At 47.1% G+C, this 12,783-nt stretch overlaps 1 protein-coding gene across 1 annotated transcript in view; it reads left to right on the top strand.

The window, feature by feature from the left end:
• Positions 1 to 12,783, top strand: part of LOC147700477 (putative cation-transporting ATPase 13A4) — a 567,847-nt gene that overhangs the window by 236,784 nt on the left and 318,280 nt on the right. Inside the window, exon 16 of the mRNA XM_086928422.1 lies at positions 9,419 to 9,575. Coding sequence (XP_086784548.1) covers positions 9,419 to 9,575 — 157 coding nt within the window. The remainder of the gene's footprint in view (positions 1 to 9,418; positions 9,576 to 12,783) is intronic.

The following is a 12,783-nucleotide window of genomic DNA, read 5'->3' as shown; positions in this document are numbered from 1 at the left end:
TCACCACCCTGACTCATTCTAAAAACCTGACTATACCAGTTTTAACAAAAGAAGCATACATGAATAACTACATTTTATAAGTTTGCAACAATTGCTAGGGAAAATGTTTCTACAGTTTTCCTTCCTTCCTGTCACAGCGCAGCAGGACGGATACTTTATCAAACTGGTACATTGGCACAGTCACAAGAATGTACAGTTCAAGATGTCCTTGACTCCTTCCACAGTTTGAGTCAAGCTGCCACAGTCTGCGCATGCTCTCTTCTCTTTCAAAGCAAGCCATAGCCTTGCTGGTTTCACAGGCAGCCATTTATTGGTAGGCCCAAAAATAAAACAAACACAAATAGAATATTAATTTCATGTAAATCAGCCCATTATGTTTCCCAACTCCATACTAATACCCCTTATAAATGTTTACCTAGCCAAGCTATTAGTTTCAAGACACTTTTCTATTATTTATGACAACATGCAAAATAAATGTGCAATGTGCAACATAGCATTTTTATGCTTTAGTGTAAAATTTAAAAGCACACACACAGTTAATACAGCACACACAGCAACATACTTTAGTGTTTTAGATAGCTTTTCATGCAAAAAACATTTAGTCCCATGTGTAGTGCTGCATTTGTTAATTCACACACATTATAAAAAGAGGTGTTTTTAATTTGAAAATGTTTATCAAAATATGCAACAAGTCAAAGTCTCTTAAGACAGAATTTAGATTACAAGGAATGAGCTGGGAAGAGAGAAACACATTCTATTAATCTTCAAAGCTAAAAAGGCCACTTTTCTCTACACTGAAAAACAACACATGTTAATTCAGCAAAAGCATTTCAGATTGAATGGGCCTCACTTTCATATTTTTCATGTGCCATGTTTTTTTAACTTGCACCAAAAGGTGCGTGGCAATTTAAATGCAGTCTGTCTGAAGCACAAAAAATAAAACAATGCCGGACTGCAGATGAAATCTGCTCCATCAATCCACCCTTCTGATGATTCAAATCATAATAAAATGATTTATAATTCATGGTGCGTCACTCCTTATGCCTGCTTCAAGCAGGCGCAAGGTTTTGACGCAGCGGGTCGGAAAAGTGACTGAGTGAAATCTTGTAGATTTCACTCAGGCAATTTTCCGAGGCCTTCCTGCGCCTGAACGCTCCCCCTGTGCCGGAACGCTCCCCCTGCGCTGGTATGCCCACATGAAACCTGATGCAGGTTTCATGTGGCGCAGGGCATTACAACGCGACTCATCTCCCTAGATGCGTCAGGTTGTAAATCACCCGCTGCATGGCGATAGCTTTACGCCGCCGCTGCTTCACAGAAGTGATGCACGGCAGCACAAAAGTGGCACACGGGGCTTGTAAATCTGCCCCATATATATGTATATTAAGGTACTAATGTATTTGTATATCTGGACAGTTGAAAACACAACTTCTAAAATTAGATCGATCTTATTGGCCTAGGGATTTTTTTTCCATTCAGCCACCACTGTCTTACAGGAGTGAGGGTCCCACGGGGCAAGGTCGCTTGTTGGCTGCCGCAATATGAAAGCAAATGATGCAGCCGACATTACAGGACTCCGGGACTGAGGGGCATATTTACAAGCCCCTATCACCAAAGGAACATCACTTTTAGTGATGGTCCTGTAGCGATATGGGCTTCACCTTATTTATAAGGCAGCATTAAGCCATTGGCTTATCGCTGCTTAGTAAATAAAGCACCATGTCATGCTAATCTTAGCGTGAAAGGGGCGGGCAATGGGTGTAGTGGTTGGCGTTCCACCGCAACACCCATTGATTTTGTTGCTGCCCCATATTTACAAGGGTGGTGTCAATATGGGGCAGTGGCAACATTAAGACCAGGGAAAACATGGTCTCACCCTGGCAAAACAAAGAGAAATGCTTTATTTTTCCTGTTTCTATGTGTCCTGCACATAAACAATCCTTCCCGTCAACGAAGGCAGCCAGGCACTATGGTGCAAGGGAGCCTGCGTTGGCGCTAGGCTGAGAAATTTAGCACCAGTGCGGGGAGGAATGCAGGGCTGCACCGTATTCCTGTAAATTCGGTGCAGCACTGCGTTTCAGAAGTGGCGGAGCGCAAGGTTAAGCCAAGAAGGCGAACGCCGCGCTCCGTCATTTCATTTGTAGATATGCCCCTTAGTCCTAGTCCACTTTCCTAAAAAAGCTTTACAAAAATAGCATAAGGGGGCAAGTTAGTGATACTCTGACGCCCTAGCCCTTATGAGCGGGTTCCTATTGGGACATGCCCGATGTCCAATTTCTTTTAAATGTTTTTTAGCTGCAATCCTGCTGCACTCACAATGGAATCACAGTTGTTTTTTTAATTATAAAGACCCCTAGGGTGAGCCAAGGCATGAGGATAAAAACATTTTTAATTATTTTCAATTTGAGGAGCGAGACATGCACGGGGCTCTTGCAAGCTGATTACACACAGGAATTCTTTTTGCAGGATTATTACGAATAATTTAAATGGAATGTTTATTTCCTTAATTCACATATTCAGTTTAATAATAGGGATTTTCACAAAATATTGTCAAGAAAATATTATTTAACAAGATTTTTTTAACATATCTGTGTTGGTGTTTAGCAGTTTTCAGGCCACAAAGTGCAGCCATAGAGCCAACCACAAAGGGACCCTGCACCCCAGATGCAGAACATACAGCTCCAGTTCAGAGTGCTTTGAAAAAATATGGTAAACTCTCCTGGGTCATGAATTCAATGGCCCGGGGGTCTTACTGTATGTATATTAGTGGAGGGATGCTGCACTCGAACAGAAATACCCAGGGCCTGTAACGTTAATGGTACGAGTGGGGTTGCAGCATTGATTGTGCCACCCACACAACCAGCTCTTTAAACATGTCTCAGGCCTGCCATTGCAGAGCCTGTGTGTGCGGTTTTAAAATGCCACTTCGACCGTGTCAAATAAACCTTTTGCCAGGCCCAAACCTTCCTTTTTAATACATATAGGTCATCCCCTAAGGTAGGCCCTGGACATCCCTAGAGGCAGGGTGCAGTGTATTAGAAAGTAGGATATGTACTTTTAAGTTTTACATGGCCTGGTACTGAAAAACTCTTAAAATGGTTTTTCACAACTGCATGGCCTAGCTCTACCATAGGATAACATCGGAGTTGCCTTAATACATTTTCTAAGAGTAATTTCCAAAAGGAAAGAGATACCCAGTTCATGTTTGGTGTCTTTGAAATTAGTGGCAAAGACTTATTCAGTGATGAAGTTTGCTTTGTTAATACAGCTTTATAAATGTCACTTTTAGAAAGCTGGCGTTTTTATGCCATTTAGTGCCTATAGCCTAACCTGGGTCACATGACTGGGTGTAACTGACAGTTACACTTTGTGAATTCCTCCCAGACAGTTACACAAAAGTTGGATTAGGTGTGCTTGAGTGGTGGTGATGGACAGGGTGGAGCTGAGAACAGCCCCAATTACACCTGGATAGCCTGTGCCCTTCCTTCACACAAAGGGCCTAACAAATCTGCATTGACGTTTCAGCAAACTTTGAGACTGGGCATGAGAGGCAGGAAATTCTTTGTACTTCAAAGCCATTATCTAGAAATTTCTCCCACCTTCCATCACCAGGGCATCAGTCTATAAAAAAGGACCTCAGGCACCACCACTTCAAAATTCTCCTGGACTGTCACTCTGCTGGACTCCTACTCTGAAGGAGCTACTGCCCTGCTATGCTGACCTGCTGCCTTCTGCCCGCTTGCCTGGGGAGGAAGAACTGGATCTACAACCATTCTTGAACCCAGTACCCCAGAGTTACTCAAATGACCAGTCTTCTGGCCTCTTGATCTAAGCTTCAGGGTTAGAAAAAGGCTCCCCAACAGCTCCTGAACCCTTCTTCAGGGACTCCCTGAACTCTAAGTGGTGCCCCTCATGTCCTAGACCCTTGGTACGTATCTTGAGCTCTAATAATCAAGCTTTTGGACTCTGCAATTGCAAACAGTCCCATTCACACTGGAACTGCAACACTCACGCTGAGAATCAGTGCAAGTCACCATCAGTCTGCCTCTTTTCATAATAAGCATTGATCACTCGTAGAGGACGTCAATGGGAGGCTCCAGCCCACCTGTCCGCGAGGCCCGACATGCTTCTTGCACCACATCGAACACTGCCCATGACGTTCTCCTTGCTCCCTTCAACCCTCTTCAATGCAATCAGGACTCTTGGCACAAAATTTGAGAAGATGAACCTCAGCTGGGCTAATCTGGGGCTGTATCCGACCAGCGATTTATCGTGATTGGCCTGAACTTTTGACTTTGACCAAGTCCAGCATGTCCAGATAGCCATGGTTTGTGCTTTATGCTTTTAAGTGGTATGTTGCAGTTTATTCTTTAAAAATTGAATCCTCCATTTATGCTGATTTGATTTTTGTCATGTCGGACCTTTTTCAGTGATTAAATAAAGCTAAATTTTCTTCTAACTTGGTGTGGGATCCTTTTTGTGTGGTGTTTTCACTGTTTCGCTGTTGCCTCAAAGTTACGACTTTACCACTCTACACGGGGGTTGAGCACAGGTTAATTTGTGGTTTGCTTGTTCTTTACCCTGACTAGGATTGTTTGTGCTACATGTCCAGGGCTCAACACCCCAGTCAACTAGTACCCAATTTCTAACACACTCCTTATCCCTCTCTAAGCCCTTCACATTTAGAAATCGATTATCGCATATTTCCACGACTCTCCTTAGTCACTACCACATTTCCTTTGCAGAAGTAAACATACTTGTGTCGTGATCTCATAATAAAAAGTGTAGGAGTAGTGGAGGTCAAACTTTGCACCTGTATATTGTGAATTGCATTTTGTAATTAGTAAGAAGTAGGGGTGCGCGGTAAACTCCACTCTGCCAGCGGAGCGCGCGTTTTGCCACTTCGCACTCCACTTGAAGCACGAGTTCAGCAGAAACTCTGCCTATCCCCGGCAGAGCAGAGTTTATGGTTCACACTCACCTGACTCAATGACAACTCGGACTCCGTTCATAAACCTCAGAGGCGCGCGAGGTCTTAAAAGCCAAGGAGCGCGTCAGGAGAATTCTATACAACGGATTGGATTAGCGGATGGGGCTCCAGTGTTCCAATCATACAGCCTCTCCTACAAAATACAAGCCCTACCTACTTCCAGGCAACCCCTAGAATATGCTAAGCTATGTAATTCTTGTAATTGATGAGTCGACCCGGAAGTACTAAAACTGCAAACTAATGTGGCTTGTAAAATGACCAATAACTGACAACAGATATTGGGCTTTAGTGACGTACAGCCCATGAAAGTAGTGGATGGGCTGTCATCTTATCTTATTCACTAAAAATACTCATCCCGGTCTGAATCAAAAAAGCATCCAGAACGTGAAAGAAGGTTAATACCATTTCTAAATGGCCAGCTTGTATGGGAGCATCTTTCGCCTGCTATTAAAGTGAGTGCCGGGGAAGCTGTCCCACCACAGAGATAGAGAAAGGACAAGTTCCGTTTGAGAACGGGGGGGGGGCTCTCTGAGGGGCAGATTTATGTTAGACTTGCGCCACGTTTGCATCACGCAACGGTGGCGTAAACGTGGCGCATCCCTGTGACCCATTTACAACATGACGGATCTAGGCAGATGCATCACGTTGTAAAGCCCTGTGCCACATGTGGGCGGTCTGGCGCAGGATGGGCGTTCTAGGGCAGGTGCGCCTCGCAAAAGTGGCTGAGTGAAATCTACAAGATTTCACTCAGTCACTTTTAGGCCAATGATGCGTCAAAACCCTGCGCCTGCTTGAAGCAGGCGTAAGGCTTGACGCAGCATTGGACAGATAGGGCACTCCCGAGCCTTGCTGGAGCTGCGTCGCGCTTGCGACGCAACTCCAGCAATGCACCACTTTACGGCACAGATGCGTCACGCATCTGTGCCATTTTTGCCCCATGGTGCGCCGCATTGTAAATGCGGTGCACCATGGGTGGCGGAGCTGCAGCGCACAATAACTGACGCATCCCTGGGAATGCGCCAGTTATTGTAAATCTGCCCCATAGACTTTTGTCATCCATGGAGACTTCCGCCTGCTGGCGGCACCCCAGGCTAGCAGTATGCAGGAGGCAGCTGAAGGAGACAGCGTGAAGGAGAAAGTGCAGAGAAATTTCATGCCAAGGTCACCTCACAAAGGTGGCATGGAGGAGGCATCAGACGGAGTTAACATGCAGGAGGCCCCCCAAACGAACAGCATGCACAAGGCGGCACGGGCGAGCTGCCCGCACCAGTGTGCTCACAAAGACAAGGTGAAGGAAGTTATGCAGGCGAGCCGCATTCAGGGGGTAGAGGGGGAAGCAAAGTACAGGAGGAAACAGAAGTCAGAACCCTTCGGTAAGGTAAACATGCACACACCCTTGATGATGTCAGCACAGTGTTCACAGGAGGCAAAAATGATCACAAACAAGTTGGCAGGAGGCCCATTTATCACGAGGCTGCAGTTAGGTTCTTATTCGGCAAGCAAGGCTGATGTGAGACAAACGCAAAAATCACAGTTGATGGACAGAATGCAGAACAATGTCATACATTCACCCCAGTACAGAGATCTGGGCCTAAATCCATCATTTTTTTGCACTCCACACCACCCCAGTTCAGACATGGCCATATGCAAATCAGAAAGACATGGCTTGGTAGTTCGGGCTGGACTGTTCCCATGAGGCACAGGGTCAAGGCTGATTTGCATATCGCCATTGTCTGACCTAGGGTGGTGTGGAGTGCAAAAAAACGATGGATTTAGACCCAGATCTTTGTACTGGGCTGAATGTAAGACATTGTTCTGCATTCTGTCCATCAACTGTGTTTTTTGCAATTTTCACCCCGAGTGGGCTGGGTATGCTCAGACGTGAGTCCCAGGCTCTCCACATCACTGGAGTCAAGCTATCCAGGCTGAAGAAGGCTGATAGCCAGAAACCGATCCTTGGATGCTTGATTCCGGTCTAGGAAAGACATGGCTTGGTAGTTCGGGCTGGACTGTTCCCATGAGGCACAGGGTCAAGGCTGATTTGCATATATAGCCATTGTCTGACCTAGGGTGGTGTGGAGTGCAAAAAAGCGATGGATTTAGGCCCAGATCTTTGTACTGGGGTGAATGTAAGACATTGTTCTGCATTCTGTCCATCAACTGTGTTTTTTGCAATTTTCACCCTCAGTGGGCTGGGTATGCTCAGACGTGAGTCCCAGGCTCTCCACATCACTGGAGTCAAGCTGTCCAGGCTGAAGAAGGCTGATAGCCAGAAACCGGTCCTTGGATGCTTGATTACGGTCTAGGAAAGACATGGCTTGGTAGTTCGGGCTGGACTGTTCCCACGAGGCACAGGGTCAAGGCTGATTTGCATATAGCCATTGTCTGACCTAGGGTGGTGTGGAGTGCAAAAAAACGATGGATTTAGGCCCAGATCTTTGTACTGGGGTGAATGTAAGACATTGTTCTGCATTCTGTCCATCAACTGTGTTTTTTTGCAATTTTCACCCCGAGTGGGCTGGGTATGCTCAGACGTGAGTCCCAGGCTCTCCACATCACTGGAGTCAAGTTATCCAGGCTGAACAAGGCTGATCGCCAGAAACTGATCCTTGGATGCTTGATTCCGGTCTAGGAAAGACATGGCTTGGTAGTTCGGGCTGGACTGTTCCCATGACGCACAGGGTCAAGGCTGATTTGCATATATAGCCATTGTCTGACCTAGGGTGGTGTGGAGTGCAAAAACACGATGGATTTAGGCCCAGATCTTTGTACTGGGGTGAATGTAAGACATTGTTCTGCATTCTGTCCATCAACTGTGTTTTTTGCAATTTTCACCCTCAGTGGGCTGGGTATGCTCAGACGTGAGTCCCAGGCTCTCCACATCACTGGAGTCAAGCTGTCCAGGCTGAAGAAGGCTGATAGCCAGAAACCGGTCCTTGGATGCTTGATTACGGTCTAGGAAAGACATGGCTTGGTAGTTCGGGCTGGACTGTTCCCACGAGGCACAGGGTCAAGGCTGATTTGCATATAGCCATTGTCTGACCTAGGGTGGTGTGGAGTGCAAAAAAACGATGGATTTAGGCCCAGATCTTTGTACTGGGGTGAATGTAAGACATTGTTCTGCATTCTGTCCATCAATTGTGTTTTTTGCAATTTTCACCCAGAGTGGGCAGGGTATGCTCACACGTGAGTCCCAGGCTCTCCACATCACTGGAGTCAAGCTATCCAGGCTGAAGAAGGCTGATAGCCAGAAACCGGTCCTTGGATGCTTGATTCCGGTCTAGGAAAGACATGGCTTGGTAGTTCGGGCTGGACGGTTCCCATGAGGCACAGGGTCAAGGCTGATTTGCATATAGCCATTGTCTGACCTAGGGTGGTGTGGAGTGCAAAAAAACGACGGATGTAGGCCCAGATCTTTGTACTGGGCTGAATTTAAGACATTGTTCTGCATTCTGTCCATCCACTGTGTTTTTTGCAATTTTCACCCCGAGTGGGCAGGGTATGCTCAGACGTGAGTCCCAGGCTCTCCACATCACTGGAGTCAAGCTATCCAGGCTGAAGAAGGCTGATAGCCAGGAGCCGGTCCTTGGAAGCTTGATTCGGGTCTAGGAAAGACATGGCTTGGTAGTTCGGGCTGGACTGTTCCCATGAGGCACAGGGTCAAGGCTGATTTGCATATAGCCATTGTCTGAACTAGGGTGGTGTGGAGTGCAAAAAAACAATGGATTTAGGCCCAGATCTTTGTACTGGGATGAATGTAAGACATTGTTCTGCATTCTGTTCATCAACTGTGTTTTTTGCGACGTGAGACAAACAGCAGTTTTATCTCATGTTCATGTCAAGTTAAAAGGCAAGTGTACTACCCGGACATGCAACGGCAGCACCAAAAGCAGAGGCCAGCCGCCCCCCTCACACTCCCAGGCACTAGACGGCTCTGTAGTGACAGAGAGAAGTTGCTACAGAAACGAGCAGAGAGGGCGTGCCCGAGAGTGGCCCCTGAGTGACACCTGAAGGTGCAAATAACAAGCAGGATCGCTTCTGGGGGAGGGGGAGAGTGGGGGCAAGTGATACTCCGCCTGCTTGTGTATGTCGGTGGAATTTGGCGGAGTTTTCCAATAACTCCACGGAATTCCACAGAGTGAAACTGAGATCCGCCCAGGCCTAGTAAGAAGTACTAATGTAGTCACATGCAGTCTTTGGGAGGAATACTTGGGAAAAACATATTGGACAGGTTTGTATTCACAATGCATCTTGACACAAAACCCAACACTCAAATGTGGGCACAAACACCAACATTGCTCCATCAATTTTTACTGAATATGTCTGACTTGTTTCAGATAAGTGGGTATCTTCTGTTTTCTGAATCAACGAGCGTAACTGTGCTTTTGATTTGAAATTAAATATTGAATTGACGTTTTCTTTTGATAGGTTTCTGTTGAAGGAATTGTTGTTGTGCGTCAGTTTCCATTTTCTTCAAGCCGGAAGAGGATGTCTGTCATCATTCGTGTGATTGGAACTGAGGAGATGATGGCCTTCATGAAAGGGGCCCCAGAAACTATCATCAGCTATTGCAGACCAGAAACAGGTATATGGGTGTTCTGGCTTGCCACCATTTTTTAGCATGTTTATGGGAAAAACCCCAGGCATCTCTAAGATAATGAACATTTTTCCATATTCTATGTCGAGATGATTGTTCAACATCTATCTTTCTCAAATGTTCATGCTATGATTTTCATAATATTTCTGGTGCTATTCAATATTCTGAGCCAAATTCACAAATCTATTTGAATTTGTTAGTTTGCCTAACAATAAACAAATAGCCTCTTTAAGAGTGCTAAACTAAATGACCCTGACCCTGCTCGCAGGCAAGTCGCTCCCCACGATGCTGCACGGCTCTGGCTGCATTGTTTTTGCCTAATCTTGTATTTTTCCCCTGTGCATAACTTGCTTTCTTGGCCAGACTTGTTTCTTGCCCAGACTTGTTTTTCCTTCCAGTGCTCAGTTCTCCCGCGGCCCTTCCCGTTTTTTCCGCCGCTGCATCCCTGCAGCCCGCCCACCTGCAATCCCATTCGCCGCCCCGCTCCCGCCTCCCAGCTGCTCCTCCCTCCTACATCCCCTCGTAGGAAGGTCACTCTCCATACCACCACACAACCGCCAGTTGCCTCGTTTCCTCCTGCTGCCTGCCGCCGTCTCCCTGCTGCCTACCGCTGTCTCTGCTTCTTCCTTCCCGCCGCTGCGTCTCTGCGGCCTGCCCCCCTGTTCACTATTGGCCACCCCACTCCCGTCTAACAGCTGCTCCTCCCTCCCTTTCCACCTCTTATGGGGGCAGTACAGTGGCGTAGGAGCGACCTTTGACCCTGCTCACAGGAAGGTCGCTCCCACGCCACCACACAGCCGCCAGCTGCCTCGGTTCCTCCTGCTGCCTGCCGCCGTCTCCCTGGTGCCTGCGCCATTCCAACGAACAACCTCTGGCGGCAGATCTTTCTCCTACCTCGCTGCCAAGACCTGGAAGACCCTCCTTACCCACCTACGACAGACCCAGGACCTACTCGCCTTCAGAAGACTCCTCAAGACCTGGCTCTTTGGGCAGTAGCGGCACCCCCTCCCCACAGCGCCTTGAGACCCTCACAGGTAAGTAGTGTTCTTTACAAGTACTCTGATTTATTTATTTATTTTATTTTTGGAATTTTTATTGCGCATGCAATTACCCGAAGGTGTCTCGGCGCATGTGTGAACTAGCGGGACCAATAGCAGAAATCACTGGTTAAACAGCCATGTCTTTAAGAGCCTACGGAAACTCATCAGGTTAGGAGCATTTTTGATAGTAAGTGGCAAGAGATTCCAGAGTTTTGGCGTAGCAACTAGGAAGCGTCTGTCTCCCCAAGTTGCCATTCTTGTGCGAGGTACCGGTAGGAGGCATGTGTTAGCAGATCTCAGCAACCTTTTAGGGCTGCACAACTGAAAAGCCTCAGTCAGAAACTTAGGTCCGACGCCATGCACTGCCTTATAGGCAATGCAGAGAGTCTTGCATTTGATTCGGCTCTCTACTCTAAGCCAATGAAGCTGGCGAATGGCGAGAGTAGTAGGCTGGCGGCGAGGAAGGTCTAAAAGAATTCTAGCAGACGCGTTCTATATAGACTGTAGCTTAGACAGCCCAAGTTTCTGGGAGTTAAGAAATAGGGCATTTCCATAATCGATTTTGGAAAACACCAAGGTGATAACTAAGGTCTTCCCAGCTGAGATAGGGAGGTAAGGCAGCAATTTCTTAATTTTCTTTAGAATAAAGAAGGCGGATGACACAACCTTGTTGACATGAAGGTTAAATGTCAGCTTGCTGTCAAAAATAACTCCCAGGTTCCTCACCTTTTCCACTCGGACAGGTGGAGGGCCCAGCTGGTTGGGCCACCAGATGGAGGACCATTCTGGGGAGAGATTGCCAAAGGTCATAACCTCGGTTTTGTCCGAGTTAAGCCTCAGGCAGTTGGAGGACATCCATGTACTGACAGCAAGCATAGTCTCCTGGAAATTGGCTGCCACCGTTGTGCCATCCTTATGGATTGCCAGCACCAGTTGGGTGTCGTCTGCATAAGATGTTAGTCGCACCCCGTGGGCCTTTATTACCCTCGCTAAGTCTGCTACGTAGATGGTAAATAACGTTGGACTTAGCGAGGAGCCCTGTGGAACTCCACAAGGTAGTGCAGAGACGGGAGAGTAGAAGTTACCCAACTTGACTGTCTAGGTGCGGTCGGCCAGAAAGGATGAAATGAGGTCTCTGGCCGTGCCGTTTATCCCCAGAGCTGTGACACGGTCGACCAAAATGGCATGGTCGACCATGTCAAATGCTGCGGACAGGTCCAAGAGAATCAGAATGTCTGCACCTCCCTGGTCCATAATGGCTCTAATCTCATCTGAGGCTTTTATTAGAGCGGTCTCGGTTCCATGTCCTTTCCTGAAACCAAACTGCGTTTCGTCTAGAAGTTGGTGAATATGGACAAACTCTGAAAGTTGTTTATTCATCAATGCTTCGCATATTTTGGCAGGAAAGGGGAGACAGGCAATGGGTCTGTAGCTGGCTAAAGCGGTGGGATCCAAGGAGGGCTTTTTTAAAAGAGGCTTGATTACTGCCTTCTTCCACGGGGCAGGATAATGGCCGGTTTGAAAGGCGATGTTACAGATTTCCATCAGTGGGCGAGAAATCACCTCATTTAGATTAGCCATCACTGAAGGAGGACAGGGATCCAAGGGGGAGCCAGACTTGGTGATGGAGATGAGTCTGCTAATCTGGTCTTGTGTGGTGGGAACGAATGAAGAGAGAGGGTCATGATCCGTGACAGGTGTTTCCTTACTACTGACCGTGGATCTTGTCCCTACATCCCCAGCAAAGGATGCATATATATATCTGCCACTTTGGTGATGAAAAAGGTGGACAGCGCATTACAGAAAGGCTGGGAAGGTTCAACTCCAAGGCCCGAGGGAGGAGTGGACAGGGAGGTGACCACAGAGAACAATTCTCTGGCGGAGTTCCTGGCGTTATCTATTTGGGTCGAAAAGAAGGTCGTTTTTTGAGCAGTGATAGCCTTTTTATATATTGTCAAGGCATCTTTGTAGGATTGCTTAGCTATGGAGCAATAGGATTTCCTCCAACGTCTTTCTAGGTTCCTACAATGTTGCCGGTGAAGTCTAAGCTCTTCTGTGTACCATACCGCCGACGGAGATCTTCTGTTAGGTCGAATAGACTTTTCTGGGGCTACCTGATCGGCAGCGTTTTTGATCCAATCTTGTAAGTCGGAGGC

The sequence above is a fragment of the Lissotriton vulgaris genome, chromosome 7 (genome assembly GCF_964263255.1).
Source record: "Lissotriton vulgaris chromosome 7, aLisVul1.2, whole genome shotgun sequence".
In the NCBI taxonomy this organism is placed as follows: domain Eukaryota; kingdom Metazoa; phylum Chordata; class Amphibia; order Caudata; family Salamandridae; genus Lissotriton; species Lissotriton vulgaris.
Note: the sequence above shows the minus strand (reverse complement) of the source record. Positions and strands in the feature narration are given on the sequence as shown.